General features: G+C 35.8%; 1 protein-coding gene across 1 annotated transcript in view; it reads left to right on the top strand.

The window, feature by feature from the left end:
* The window catches only part of CATSPERB (cation channel sperm associated auxiliary subunit beta), a 91,813-nt gene continuing 77,081 nt past the window's right edge, over positions 1,863–16,594 (top strand). The window contains exons 1-4 of the mRNA XM_021099620.1: positions 1,863–1,941; positions 5,150–5,238; positions 7,378–7,518; positions 12,231–12,291. Of these exons, the coding sequence (XP_020955279.1) occupies positions 1,863–1,941; positions 5,150–5,238; positions 7,378–7,518; positions 12,231–12,291 (370 nt within the window). The remainder of the gene's footprint in view (positions 1,942–5,149; positions 5,239–7,377; positions 7,519–12,230; positions 12,292–16,594) is intronic.

Below are 16,594 nucleotides of genomic sequence, written 5' to 3'. Positions count from 1 at the left end.
GGAAAACCATCAGTTAAATTTAATTTACTTAGCAGTTGTCAGGAACCCCAGAGGATCTGGTGTGCACTCTTCCCACAGCTGGCTACTGTCAGTCTGCTACTGTATCATGGATGCTTGCAGAGGACACGACTCCCAGGTCAGAAGTGTTGGGCTTTCCACTCACAGCAAAAGCAATAGTCAATGTCAGCATGATGCTAATCCCGGTGCCCCAGTATCCACCCCAGTCCCATGGAGTAGGTGTCCATAATGAGTGCTGTGCTCATTGACTAGGGCTGCTGTAAGCAAGCACCGCACACTGAGTGGTTTAAACAACAGAAGTTTGTTGTCTCACAGTTTGGGAGGTTAGAAGCCGAGATTGTTACTGAACCTGGCTTTGGGTCTGTTCCTGTGGTGAACAGCAAAGCCAATGTACTGATACCAGGTTGTGGTGAAGGAAAGTACAACAAGTTGATTGCAGGGCGCCAAGACATGCACAAACTCCCCGATGGCTTTCTGGGAAGGGTTTTTAAAGGTGTGGGTTGCAGAGTGCCTGAGCCGTCCGGAAACGTTCTTCTGATTGGTGGTGAGGTAAGCGTGCTGTTTGAGCAGGCAGCATCATCAACCCTCTGATCCCAAGTGGCCTGAGGTCTCTATGCTTGGAGTCAGCTGTTTGCATCTGGTGGGAGTCTGGTTTCCTTAAAAACAACTTAGGGAGGTGCATCAGGCACTGTTACCTATGACTTTCGTGGAAGAACCAGAGGTCCTGTGACTGCTGTGTGGCCAGTCTATGGTTTAAATCGTTACCGGCTTCCTGGCCCAACAGCTCTTCTTTGTTATTCTGTGTTCACATGTTCCAGTCATTAACTCCTGAGCCAGCCTTTTGAGATGAAGGGGAAATCTGAAGCAAAGCCTTTTTATTTCCAGAGTCAGGTGGTGGGGCATAGAGCGGGGTTGGGGGGCTCATGTAAACAAGAGGGTCCTATCGGGTCCTGCTTGGTTTCAAGATCAAGATGTTAGCAAAGTGGGTTCCCTCTGAGAGTCACAAGGGAGGACTCTTCCCCCTGGGTCTTCATGTTGTCTTGCCTCTGAGCGCACGTGGGTCTAAATTTCCCCTTCTTATAAAGACACCAGTCCGATTAGCCCCTCACCTAGTGGTCTCATTTTAACTTAATTACTTCTGTAAAGACCCCGTCTCTAAATATAACCGAGTGCATTCTAATGTATGGGGGGTTAGGACTTCAACATATACATTTGATGGATCTTCAACGTATGAGTTTGGTGGGGGGGGGGGCAATGCTTGCTAAGATACATAGCAGTGTGCATTACAGGAGAACAACGCTGAATTTGGGATGTTTACCATGGACCCAAGCCTGTGCTTGTCCAGAGGAGATCCTCCCTCACCCCTCAGGGTTGCTTGCTGCAAACACAACGCTGAGAAAAGGAGCGGTCGGGGTCTTGCATTGTTGGCACACGACAAGGATGTGCGGGAATGCTCAGGGCCCATGTGGATTATCTCTTCCAAGAGCAGTGCATTCATGTTCTCAGGTCAAGCTGTGGTCCTCAGGGTCTTTATTAAGTCAGGTTGTGTGTATGCAGCTGTAGAGTTGATCATGCCTCTCTAACTGTTACCTACATTGCAGAAAACCTGAGCCACAGCTCTTTAGTTTGCAATAATTATATTTATACGTTATCTTTAACACCAATAAGAGAGTAAATATTAAATTTAGTTAGCTGTTATGTTGTCCAATTTTGTCATGTAATGAGAAATATTTTTAATTTAAAGGAAGAGATGATTTATTTAATATGCAGGTGTTGATAGCAAAAGGAACTCAAAAATATGTTCAGAGTAATTGAATGGATGTAATTCTTATTCCCTCCAACAGATGGAATTGCTATTTTTATATGTTATGATTTTACTTTTGAACATGTTTGATTTTTCATCAGGAATAACATATAACAAAGGTAAGTTTCAGACTTTCTTATTCTCTAAAGTAGAAAAAAATCTTTTCAGGAGCTCCCCTTTATATCCCTTCCTCACTAACAGCTAAAATGTTTTTCTGTTGGTTCTTTTTCTTTACCTTATCTTCCAATTTTTCCCAGGTATTATCTATTGTACTCTGGTCCAGAGGTTTCTAATAACATCGTTGTGAATCTGCTGTTACTAAGTTATGAATATTGGGACTTGGCTTTTGTTATAGTATTTCATTACTTATAAGTCATAGAGTATTTAAAATTTGAGAAGAATGTAACATTTGCAAAAACTTTCTTATTTGGATAGGTCTTTTTGATTTTTTTCCTCCATGAATGATTGTACATCATATGAGTTGTAAACTAAATTATAAGGCTGGTAAAATGATAATTTTCTGAAATTAATGCATGGATTATTAAATTGGCCAATAGGACTTTCATGGTGGAAAACTTTGAAAAGGAATAAGACAAATCCACCTCCATTTGTGCAGATTCTGTCGATTCTGTAGTATCCTGAACTGGATCTACTAGAACATAGTAGATGCTCAAAAAAAGATTTTTTTTTTTTTTTTTTTTTTTTTGGCTGAGTGGATGGAGAGAGAGACTCAGGCTCTCTTTTACACATGGATGTGTCATAGATTTGGGTGAGTTCTGGGATGAACTAGTTCCAGTTCCTATGGTCTGCTAGAAATATTACACAAGTATGAGTGTAAGATTGGAGAGTCACCAGCAAATTTATGAGATTTCAGAGAACAGAGAGTTTAGTCTCAACTGGGGCAGGGGCTAGAGTGTCAGAGAAGGCACTGTATGAAAGGTAGCAATCCATATAGGTCCCCCAATATTTGGGGGTAATACTGGGTAATATTTGTCTACACCTGCATGGGCAAGAGTATCCTAAGACATCAAAGTAAGTCCTGAGAAAAGTCTTGGAGGTGGGAAACCACAGAATGTGAGGGAAGCAGTAAAGAGCTCAGTTTGACTTGAAAAAAGGAATAGAAGTAAAATTTTTGGAAAGATAGGAAACTGGCTTTTATTATAGAAGCATTTGAATGCCAGGCTAAGGAATTTGGTCTTCAGTCTATATTCATTAGGAAGTCACTTAAAATGACTGGGTAGGAAAGTAGCATGTCGTAACTATAACCTGGGAAGATTAATATGGCAGCATTATGTACAGTGGATTGACGGGGAAGAGGCGGGAGGCTGGGGCAATAGAGGGAAGATCATGATAGCAGTTACATCGATTTACATCAGTCATGGATGGTTTCTTCAATTGTGAAGTCAATCTTTTTGTCATGGATGATTTCTTCAGTTGTGGAGTCAATCTTTTACTCCTGCCACTTCATCAGTAAAAAAAGAAAAAAAAAACCCACAAAGTGTTAAACTTGGTTCTCCAATATTTGTATATTTTTGCTTTATTTTATTTTTTTTTAGGGCTGCAGGTGCAGCATATGGAAGTTCCCAGGCTAGGGGTTGAATCAGAGCTCTAGCAGCTGGCCTATGCCACAACTGCAGCAATGCCAGATCCGGGCCACATCTGCGACCTACACCATAGCTCACAGCAATGCCTGAACCTTAACCCACTCAGTGGGGCCAGGGATTGAACCTGCATCCTTATGGATACTAGTCAGGTTTGTTTCCACTGAGCCACCGCAGGAATTCTTTTCTTTTCTTTTTAAATTATTGGAATATAATTGACTTACAATATTGTATTAGTTTCAGGTATACAGTAAAGCGAATCTCAGATATATATACATATATATATATATATATATACACACATACACGCACACAGTAGGTCCTTATTTAGTTATCTATTTTATATATATAGTAGCATATATATGATACCCATCCCCCTAGTTTATCCCTCCCCCCATGGTTTCCCCTTTGGTAACAGTAAGTTTGATTTCAAAATCTGTGGGTTTGTTTCTGTTTTATAAGTTCTTTTGTATTGTTTTTTCACTTATAAATTTTATTAGATTATAGGTGACTTACGGTGTTATGTTAGTTTTAGGTGTACAGTAAAGTAAATCAGCCATACATATACATATATGTATACATCCATTCTTTTTCAGATTCTTTCCCCAAATAGGCTATCACAGAGTATTGAATAGACTTCCCCAAGCTACATAGTAGGTCCTTGTTATAAATTGGTTTTGTGTATAGTGTGTATATGCCAATCCCAACCTCCCAATCCATTCCTCCTCCTACCTTTTCCCCTCTGGTAACCATAAGTTTGTTTTTGAAATCTTTGAGTCTGTTTCTGTTTTATAAATAAGTTCTTTTGTATTATTTTTTATTATACCACATATCAATGATACCATATGATATTTTCATGGCCACATGAGTGGCTGGTGGGGGGTGAAGAATTTGAGTAGATATTGGGAGTGGTTAGATAGCAAAGATGGGGATGAGTTGGGGAGGGGAGGGGAGGAGTAGGCATGTTCTTGATAAGGTGCGTAATGAGATTATTGAGAAAATAGCTATGCAGGAAGGATAGCTTCAGAATATACATGAAAAGAATTTACATATTTCACTACAAAAATTCAACTGGATGCAAAAGAAGACAGTAATGCAGAAATGGGCAGAAAAGTTAAAGATGTGTAGAAAACTAATGGCAAAATAACAGAAGTCAGTTTCTCCTTATCAGTAATTACTTTAAATGTAAATGAATTAAATTCAGCAGTCAAAAGGAGATTGGAAAATGGATAAAATCACGTGATCCAACACTATGCTTTCTACATGACACTCTCTTTAGATCAAGATAACGAGGCGAGATCTTCCCAACTACCCCTTCTTTTTGGTAGAGGAGTCACCTTCATAACAGTAACTCTGTATCAGAACAGTTAATTCTCCAGTCTCCAACGTCTGTCTCTTTCTATATGTTCACCAAGGTTGAGGAGTTTAAGAGTTAAGAACTGGTTTTTAGCCTCCTCTGAAAATGTGTATCATAGCCTAGCATGTCTTATATTTTATTTCAGTGTTCAATCTAACCTCCCTTTCAAATGTCCTGACCAGGGTATCTTTAAAATGAAAAAAAAAAAAGTGTAAAATTTTAATTTTATCTAGAGTAATGCGAATTTAAAATATACAAATCATAATTCTTATTCTTTTAAAAAGATTTCCTCAGTTTAAAAAATATGGTTCTTTTAATGGAAATTCTTCGTCAGACCTAAAATGTGTATGTATTTTTTGCCTTGTTTAGGTGATATGGAGAATCGCTTTGCTTGTGCTAGCCAAGGTTTCCCCCAAAAGAATGAAATAATCAAGTTGTATCTTTTCTCTGATGATTTGGTAAGGTCCATTAGTAGCATTGTTACACCCCCTCATATTCCTTTTAGGTCCACATGTGAAACCAGTAGCACCGTACTCTTTTCAAATACCTCCTACTATTTTCAAACTTGGGGAGGTGAAATTCGATATAAATAATATTCCTTTCTATCCGTTCTATTTGTTTCCAGTTGGATCAGGTAAAATATTTCATTTAGCCATTGAACAGCCTTGGTGGTTTGCTTTTTTTGGTTTTTTGTTGTTTTTTTTCCCCCAAAGATGCCTCCTTCCCTCTTTTAAAAGATTGGCTATAGTGATCTTCATAGTTTTGTTTGTTTTTGTTTTTTGGCCAGTGAATGTTCATGGGCCAGGGACTGAAGCTGCACCACAGCAGCAACCTGAGCCATAGCAGTAACAATGCTGGATCCTTAACCCACTGCACCACGAAAGAACTTCTGATCTTCATTGTTAATGCATCGATTTGTCCATTTAAAGTTTGACAGATGTAGCCTATTAGAAAAATAATGTTATCTCACATGACTTTGAGAAAGAATCTTTCTTTTTTATAACAAGTACTGCACTGATGTTGTCATTTGGGATAAGGAGTGATTTAATTCCTTTAATTCAAATAATGGCAATTTTTTTAAAAACACACAACAAAGTAAAACGTACCACTTGAGATAGACATGCAGCAAATGCTAACAATAACGTAAGTTAAAACTTGTACAGATTGTCTAAAATCTATGATAAATATGACAAAAACAAACACCCCATGAGGACAAATACATTTATCCTAAAGTCTGCTTTGACTTAGTTTCTAGTTCATTCTTGATGTGCCAGACATATATTTAGCTTTTTATTTACAGCTGTTGTGAAGTGCATGCCCTTTGAGTCAAATATGTCTTTCCTATTTTTAATTAAATATTATGGGAAAAGAATGGGCTCTAGAGGAAGAGACCTGCAGAGCCAGGATCAAATTTTGGTTCTGCCATATATGGTCTGTGTGCCATAGGGCAGTTTACCTAACCTCTCTGATCCCCATTTTTGTCCCTTTGAAAGGGAATTATAACCTACTTTTTGGATAGTTGTGATGTGGTCGTTCTAGAAGAGGTATTAGTAGAAATAACAGCTAACATTTGTAGAGTGTTTATGTGTGTCAGGCATTTTTCAAAGTGTTTTGTATTCATTATGACATTTAGTCTTCTATAAAATAAGTTCTGTCAGGGAATCCTGAACCTGCCCTCTTAGGTTCAGTGGCTGGAGCCTATAAAATAAACTGGCAGAAGAGAGATTAAACAGGAGATAAAAACAGTTTATTTACACATGTGATGCACATACCCATGGGAGAACTCAGAACTGAGTAACTCAAAAGGGTGGTTAGAATTTGGAAGTTACATACCATCTTAACATAGAGCAATAAATTATAGAGGAGGGATGATGAAAAGGGTTTGAGTTTATTTCTCCATCAATCCCCTTAAGAATATAAGTTCTATTAGGTCAGGGTCTTTGCCTACTTTATGCACTTCTGTTTTCCCAGTATCTATTACACTGCCTAAGTCATGGAAAAGGCTCAGTAAATACCTTTGGAATGAATGTTTTATAGATGGGAAAACTGAAATTCATATAAGTAACTTGCCCAAAGTGATCTTAACAACTGTGAGAACTAAATGAAATAAAGCTTTTATTATCTCTATGGGTTTTCAGGGAAACCCACCATTTGCGATTGTTACATTTTCATATACCTTCTTAAAACTGGGAAATAGTCACTAAAAATGAAATAAAATGAGTTTTGCTTTATACATTTGCTTCTTTTTAATTTAGACACAATATAATGATTTTATTAAAATATAGGAATTTCTACATGGATGTAGCTTTGATTCTGTTTATTAAATGTAATTTATGACTACTTCTATGACAGAAAATGTTATTACAGAATGGATTGAAACCTATGATGACACTAACATAATAGGTTACTGAGTTCTGAAAGTGACTTTCAAAGTAATTTTTTCCAGATTAAAGGCTGAAATTACTAAAGACAGTAATCTATAGCATTACCTACTTTTCATATATTTCTCTCCACTTTTTTCCTTACTTTTAAGTTATTATAAAATATGCTTCTCTCCATCAAATTGTCATGACTTTTTTTTCTTCTTGTTTCTAAAGAAAATCCAGTGTTTTTTCCAGTCTGAAAATGAGCTTACTTCAAGGGAATTTCTAAGCGTGTTCACATCAGGAGGACTTGCTCCCAGCTTGGGAATCATAAATAGTACATATACAGGCATCTTCCACTTTAATTTAACTTTGGTAATTGCATTTTACTTTATTCTGTGAAATGTTATTAACAAGAATACTCTTCCTTTTAGCAGGTGTTTTTTTTTAATTTATTTTTTTAATAATTTTTTATTTTTTCCATTATAGCTGACTTACAGTGTTCTGTTAATTTTCTGCTGTACAGCAAGGGGACCCAGTCACACATACACATATACATTCTTTTTTCTCACATTATCATGCTCCATCACAAGTGACCAGACATAGTTCCCAGTGCTACAAGGCAGGATCCCATTGCTTATCCATTCCAAAGGCTATAGTTTGCATTTATTAACCCCAATTCCCAGTCCCTCCTACTCTACCCCCCTTGGCAACCATATGTCTGTTCTCCATGTCCATGATTTTCTTTTCTGTGGAAAGTTTCATTTGTGCCCTATACTAGATTCCAGATATAAGTGAAATCATATGGTATTTGTCTTTCTCTTTCTGACTGACTTCACTTGGTATGATAGTCTCTGGTTCCATCCATGTTGCTGCAAATGGCGTTATTTTGTTCTTTTTTATAGCTGAGTAGTATTCCATTGTTTTCTTTAAATTTAATTTTATTTTTTTAAAATAATTTTTAAATTTTTTCCATAGCATTTTTTTTAATGTTTAGTCTGATAGTATTACATCTATATATGGTTTAAACCCAACAGTACATTGTTATACTTTTTATATTAAACAGTCATATTGGTTAAAAAATTAAGAGGAAAAGAAAAAACATATGTAGCATTTACCGTTTATTCACAGTTACTATTTCCACCGCTCTCCATTTTTTTCTGTAGATATAAATTGCCATCTTGTGTCATATCCCTTCCATATTATTTTAACATTTTTTACAGTGCAGGTCTGCTGGCACTTAATTCTCTGGGAGGTTTTTCTCCTTGAAAATGTCTTTATTTCACCTTTTTTTGGGGGGGGGGTAACAGCTTCACTAAGATGTAATTTAAATACCATACAATTTCCCTGTTTAAAGTAAAGTACACAATTAAATTATTTTTCTTATATCCATAGAGGTGCAACCATCCCTACTATCTAATATTAGAACCCTTTTGTCACCCACAAACGAGAGTCCATACCATCGACAGTCACTCCCTGTTCCACCCTTCACCTCCTAGTCCTAAGCAACCACTAATCGACTTTATGTGTCTATAGATTTGCTTATTCTGAACATTTCATCTAAATGAAATCATACAGTATATAGTCTTTTGTGACTGGCTTCTTTCAGTTAGCATGATGTTTTTAAGGTTCATCTAGGTATGTATCAGTACTTCACTTCTTTTTATTACCAAATAATATTCCATCGTATTGATACCATCGTTTGTTTATCCATTCGTCAGTTGATGGACATTTGGGTTGTTTCCACTTTTTGGCTATTGTGAATAATGCTACCATGAACTTTTGTGTACAAGCTTGTGTGTGGAAATACTTTTTTGTATTTCTCTTGTGTATGTAGGAAATGTTATGTATACAATTTGTGTATATACCATTTATAGTATATACACGAATATACCCAAATTTCTAGGTCATAAGGTAACTCTGTGTCTAAGTGTTTGAGGAACTGCCAGACCGTTTTCCGAAGTCATTGTCCTCTTACATTCCCACCATCAGTCTATTACAGTCAGATGTCCACATTTTCACCAAGGCTTGTTATTATCTGGTTTTGTTTTGTTTTGCTTTGTTATAGCCATCCCAGTGGATGTGAAGTGCCATCTCATTATGTTTTGATTTGCATTTGCCTTGATGATTAATGATGTCGAGTTATCTTTTCATGTATTTATTGGCCACTTGAATATCTTCTTTGTGGAGCTATCTATATAAATTCTTTGACCATTTTAAATTGGATTGTCTTTTTATTATTGACTGGTAAAAATTCTTTATATATTTTCAATTCAAGTCCCTTATCAGACATATGATTGTACATATTTTCTTCCATTTTATGGGTTGATTTTTCACTTTTATGATAGTGTCTTTTGACACAGAAAAATTTTTGACGTCTAATGTATCTAATTTTTCCTTTTGTCACTTATTCTTCTGATGCCACATGTAGGAAACCATTGCGTAATCCAAAATAATGGAGATCTACCCCTATGTTTTCCTCTAAGATGTTCATAGCTTTGAATTGTGCATTTAGTTGTTTTGAGTTGATTTTTTGTGTGTGGTGGGGCCAGGGGGTCATATGGATATTATTTTGCATATGGATATCCTAGCGCCATTTGTTGAAAGTACTTCCCCTAATGAATGGTTTTGGCACTTTTGTTGAAAATCAATCAACTCTAAATGTGAGGGTTTACTTCTGGCTTCTCAAATCTATTGCATTGATTTATATACTTGCCTTTATGCTAGTACCATGGTTTTTGTTGTTGTTGTTTTGTTTTGGTTTTTGGTTTTTTGTTTGTTCGTTTGGCTGTGCCCATAACATGTGGAAGTTCCCAGGCCAGGGATCAAACCCATGCCACAGCAGCACCATCAGCTGCTGCAGTTACCATACCAGATCCTTAACTTGCTGTGCCACATGGGAACTCCCAGTACCATGTTGTTTTGATATTGCTACTTTGTAGTAAGTTTTGAAGTTGAGAAGCATGAGCCCTCCAACTTCTTCTTTTTTCAAGATTATTTTTGCTAGTCTCCTTATACATTTCACTGGTTTCCATATGAATTTTAGGATAAGCTTTTCAATTTTTACAAAGAAACCAGCTATGATTCTGACAGGGATTGTGTTGGATCTGTAAATCAATTTGGGGAGTATTGCCATGTTAGCAATCTTCTGGTCCTTGAATGTGAGGTGTCTTTCCATTTCTTTAGATTTTCTTTAATTTTTTTCAAGTCATATATTTTAGAGGACAAGTTTTGTACCTCTTTTGTTGATTTCTAATATTTTATTATTTTTGATGCTGTTGTAAAGAGAACTGCTTTCTTACTCACATTTCTAGAGATATCTTTGCAAAAGTAGAGTTAATTTCTTTTTCTTTTTTTGGCTGCACTATGGGATATGAAAGTTCCCAGGCCAGGGGTCAAATCTAAACCGCAGTTGTAGTCTACATCGCAGCTGTGGCAACACTGGATCCTTAATCCACGGTGCCAGGCTGGGGATTGAACCCACACTACTGCATAGATAACACCAGATCCTTAACCTGCTGTGCTGCTGCAGGAACTCCACAATTGACTTTTGTGTATTGATCTTATATACTGAAACTTTGCTGAATTCATTTATAAATTCTAGTAGTTTTTTAGTGGTCACCTTAATTTTTTAATGATTGTTTTGTCAGATATAGAGTTTCTGAGCGACTTTACTTTCAGCATTTTGAGTATGTCATTACAATTTTGAATGTGTCACTGGAAACCATTGTTTCTGAGTAAGTCAGCCGTTAGTTTGTAATGTAATGTATATGTAATGTATCATGTTTCACTTAACTCCAGGCAGATATCTCATGTTTCTCTGGGTGTTTTTAAGATGTTCTCTTTGTGTTTACCCTGATTGAGGTTCTCTGGGCTACTTAAATTATAAGTTTACCAAATTTGGAAGTCCTCAGCCACTATTTCTCCAAAAAAACTTCTCTGCTCCTTTCTCTGTCTCTTTTCCTGCCTGGTACCCTAGTTATGCACATTTTGAAACATGATATTTACTCACAGATCTTTATAGCTATATTTATTTTTCTTTAATCATTTCCCCCTTTTCCAGATTGAATAATTTCAATTGTTATATATCTAATTTCACATATTCTTTCTTTTGCCAATCCCCAACCTATTGAACCCATCTAGTAAATATTTTATTTCAGTTATATTTTTCAAACTCATTGTTTCCATTTGATTTTATTGTTATATTGTTCATTTTAATACTGTATTTCCTATCCATTCCCTCATTAACATATTTTCTTTAAATCCACTTACATATTTGTAATAGATTCTTTTTCTGTGTCTGAACTGATTCTGAGTTAGTTTATGGTTTATCTTTTTTCCCTGAATATCACTTACATGTTTCTGTTTCTTTTCCTGTCTTGTCATTTTTGGTTGAAACTGGACATTGAGGATAATAAGCTATAACAACTCTGGATTCCACTATGTTTTTACGAGAATTTCCTGTTGTTTTTGCCGGTGGTCTAAAAGGCAAATCGTTGCCTTGGTATAAATTGCAAATGGTCTTAACCTATGGCTTCAGTAGCTGATACCTCTGCTTTGTTCTTTTAGCTTCCACTGTTGTTTTTTTAAACACGGTCTTCTGAAGTTCTCCCCTGCATGTGTGTTGCTCAGGGATTTGGGAGGAGTTTACATTTAATTCTTAGATCACCATTTCTGCTCTTCCCTTGCTCCCGAGATTTTTCCTCTTAAATTCTTCAATTTTCTGTTCACACCAGGCTCTGTCCTCTGACACATTAAGCCAGTAATGCTTCAGCTTTGTGGTATCTGAACTTGGCTATGTAATATTCCATTTTGTGGCTATATTCTTATACATAACTGGTGAGTGGTTATTTCCAATCTTCTATCATCACAAATCATGACGAAAAATGTCTTTGAACACATTTCATTTCACACAATGTGAGGATAATGTAGTGTAAATTCCCAAGAGTGAAATTGCTGGATAAATGGTATATGCATTGAGTATTTTTGTTTAATTTTTGTTTTTAAAATATAAGGCAGACTATGCCAAAACAAGTGTTGCTATTAACATTGTAAAACACTGTTTTCTGATGTCTTCTTTATTCAAGTTCAGTGATCGGGTTTACTGGTTGATTGATATTCCCAGAGAAAACATTACCAAAAATACAGGTAAGAGTGATCTGATTTCTTTTACTCATGGGTCTATATTGCCAAATTTATCAAATAAAAACCATTTATTATTTTAAAAATGATTTGTTTTCCCATGTTAATGTCTCCTGTGGTTTGGGGGACATATGTACTTACTAAAAACTATGTAGTGATTCATCTGAAATTCAGATTTAGTTGGGCTTCCTGTATTTTTATCTGGCAATTATAGATAGATGGTTCTGACATACATAGCATTTATTTAAATTCATTTTCTAGAACTTGAAAATTATAATATTGAGAAATTCAGGTACCAATTAATTTTAATGAAATAAAATCATTAATTTTAAAATGTAATAAGTAATATATTATTTTACCATCAAGTCTACTATTAAGTGCAGTTGCATCAACCTAGTTTGTATGCTACTGTAAATAAATACCCAGAAGGAAAAAGGAAGAAAGTCAGATTCTAGAAGTTGTGAGTATTGAGCTATTAGACTAAGCTAGTAGAACTTCAGGCACGAGATACATTCCCATAGTTTAAAAATTATAAGTGTTATATTAGTTTATTGAGATAGGTACAAGAAACAAAAACCATCTCAACTTCACTTAAGGAAAAAGACTAAATGTATTTTTGTTATGGAAACCAAAGACAAAAATGCAGCCAGGTTATAGGAAGGAACTAGAAGTAATAAATGGAGAACCATCAAGAACCCAGGGAATACTTTCACCCTGTTTTATCTATTTTCTGTAAATCCATATTGATTTTTCCTTTTTTGCACACTGGTTTCCACATTTGAATTCATAGTGGGATAAAAGAAGATGGTCTAATATTAGTAATATACTAGAAATCAAGGAAGCACTTGTTTGGGGAAAGGAGATCATGTTAGCTCATTCACCTTTTCCTCCCTATTAGTGTATTATTTGGTGCCATGCCATGAATTTGAACACTATGTCTGTAAAGTCTTGGGAAGAGTAGAAAAAGAAAAAGCCACAAAATAATCATCACAGTGATAGAATTTACAGGTGGCATGTATCAAATTCTTATATTTTCAACACAACTCTAAACACGTTACCCGTCTCAATTCATTTGTTACTCACTATGTGTTAGGTACTATTACTATCTCCATTTTTGAATGATTTAACTGAGGCCTGTGGAGCCATATGGAGATTTGGTGATCGCTAAAAAGTGGTGAAGGCAGTTTGAAGTTTGAACTACGTAGAGCTGTTGTGGGTAAAAAAGAGTCCCTCCTTGATTTATGCTTCATCATGTGTTCTTTTTTTTTTCACTTTAAAATAAGGCATAATTTACATTGAGTAGAATATACCCTTTTTACTGCCTAGCTCTTTAAGTTTTCACGGATGTATACAATTGCGTAATCACTAATCGTGATTTAGAACAGTTCCATTATCTAACAAAATTACTCCAGCTTTAGTCAACTCTCCATCTCCTGGGCCCCAGCAACCACAGATCGGTTACTCTTCCTGTCGTTTTGTCTATTGAGGAGTCAATGGAATATAAATGGAATCATCAAATATGTAGCCTTTTGAGCAGCTGTATACTACTTTCACTTGGAGTAATTTATTTGAGATACATCTATGGTGTAGTTTCTTACATGTTCTTACTGGGTAGTATTCCACTGTATAGATACACACAGTTAACTTTGTTGCAGGGCATTTGGGTTTTTTCACTTTTGGGCAATTATGAATAAACCCACTAAAGGAATTTTTATACCTATCCTTGTGTGAACACAAATTTTTGTTGCATTTAGCTAATATTAGGTAGTAGGATTACTGTGTTAAGAGTTAAGTTTATAAGAAATTAAACTATTTTCCAAAGTAGCTGTGTCATTGGGTCTTATCTCCACTAGGTTATCTGGATCCACGTCAGCCCTTAGTATATTTAAGGGTGTGTATGTGTTTGAATATAGGCACACATGTACATATGTGAATATTTATATAATATGTATATTAATATAAAGTATATTTATATTATTAATATATATGATTTTAATTTTAGCTATTCCAATAGGTGTATAATGGCATTTAATTATGGTTTGAATTTGTATTTCCCTAATAGCTAATGGCATTGAAGATTTTTTGTGTGCTTATTTGCCATTTGGTCAATTATTCAAATCTTTTGCAAGTTTGTTATGTTATCTGGATACCACTCCTTTCTCAGATATATGCTTTATAAATATTTTCTCCCAGTCTATGGCTTGTATTTTTCATCTCTTAAGAATGTCCTTTGTAGATCAGAGTTTTCCATTTTGATGAAGTCTAATTTGTCAGTTTTTTATTTTATGGAGTATATTTTTGGCATCATACCTATGAAACTTTTGCCTAACTCAAGTTCGTAAAAGTTCTCCTATATTTAATTCTAGAAGTGCATGGTTCTAGGTTTTATATTTATGTCTATGAGTGAATTTGAGTGAATTTTTACATGTTACATAGATTGAGGTTAATTTAGGTGAAATATGAATATCCAATTATTACAGCACCATTGTTGTAAAAGCTATTTTGCCTCCATTAATTTGCATTTCAGGCTCTGTATTCTTAACCAATACCACACTGTCTCGATTACTTTAGCTTTATAAATAATAAGCTTATAACTAGTAATACTAACTCTTCAACTTTGACCTTTTTCTCATTCTTTTAGTTCTTTTGATGCTGCATGTAAATTTTAAGATCAACTTGTTTAGTTCTGAAAAAAAATTCTGCTGTAATTTTTTTGTTTGTTTTAGGATTGCATTGAATATATAGGTTAGTTTAGGGAAAGTTGACATCCTAACAATATTGAGTCTTCCAGTCATGGACATAGTATACCTCTCCATTTATTGACAGCTCCTTTGATTTATTTCATTAGGCTTTTGTGGTTTTCAGCATAGAGATCTTTCATTTACTTTTAAAAATTTATTTCTAAGTATTTCATGAGTTTGGTGTTATTTTAAATAGTTGTTTTTTGGAGTTCCCATTGTGGCACAGCAGAAACAAATCTGACTATTATCCATGAGGATGTGGGTTCAATCCCTGGCCTTACTCAGTGGGTCAGGGATCCAGCATTGCTGTGAGCTGTGGTGTAGGTAGAAGATACGGCTCGGATCCCACATTGCTGTGGCTGTGGTGTACGCCGGCAACTTGCTCTGATTCCACCCCTAGCCTGGAAACTTCCATATGCTGCAGGTGTGGCCCTAAAAAAGAAAAAAAAAGAATTTATTTTTAAATATTTTAATTTATAATTGTTCATTGATAATATGATTTTTGTAGATTGACCTTATATCTTGCAACCTTGTTAAATTCACTTATTGGTTCTAGTAATCTTTTGAGATTTTTCTATATGGATAATCATCCATCTAGAAATAGAGATAATTTTATTTCTTCTATTTTAATATGTATTTATTTATTTACGTATTTATTTTGGCCTTATAGTACTGGTAGGACTGCCAGTACAATGTTGAGTAGGAATAGTAAGAGAGGACATCTCCGCCTTCTTTCCAACTTTAGGGAGAAAATATTCAGCCTTTCATCATTAGGTATGATGTTATCTGTCGGTATTTTGGAGATGACCTTTATCAGGTTAAGGAAATTCTTTTTTCTTCCTAATTTGCTGAGTTCATGAATTGGTTTTGAATTTTGTTAAATGCTCTTTCTGCCTCTGTTGAGATGATTATAAGGATTTTCTTCCTTGTCCCTTGACACAGAGAATTCCACTGATTCATTTTTGAATTCTGAAGCAGCCTTGCAATCCTAGGATTAACAGCTCTTCATTATGATGTGTTCTCTTTTTTAGGTATTGCTGGACTCATTTGGCGAGTGCGTTCTTGGGATTATCAGCCTGGAGTTTTATTTTCTTGTAATGTCTTTATCTCTTTTCGGTGTCTGGTAATGCTGTATTTATAAATTGAGTTGCTCAGCTGTTCAGGACGCTGCTGATGACCGCTGGGGGCAGTGCTCAACTTGAAGCTGAAAAGAAAGGGCACTCAGGGCTTTGGGAAGGAGCCGAGGGAACCCAGCACAGGTGATACCAGCCTTATGCTCTTACTGAGCCTTAGACACGTCAGAATCTCATTACCCTGGGGAACTTTTCATGAGTCCGACAGAATCCTGCTGTTGGCTCTTGAGTCCCAGATATGGAACCAGGAACACACCTGCCCAGATGCCGGGTCTCCGTCCCTTCGTTCCCAAGGACTTCAGGAGTGTTTTTGACTGGAAAGTCGGTGACCTTACCAGAATACCCAAGCTCGTGGTAGGTGGGAAAATGTTGGCTAAGATGCACGTGGTTTCCCAGTCACATCACTGTTTTCCTTTCAAAGGCATTTTCACTTTG

The sequence above is a fragment of the Sus scrofa genome, chromosome 7 (assembly GCF_000003025.6).
Source record: "Sus scrofa isolate TJ Tabasco breed Duroc chromosome 7, Sscrofa11.1, whole genome shotgun sequence".
Classification (NCBI taxonomy): domain Eukaryota; kingdom Metazoa; phylum Chordata; class Mammalia; order Artiodactyla; family Suidae; genus Sus; species Sus scrofa.
This window is presented reverse-complemented; position numbering and strand designations above follow the sequence as displayed.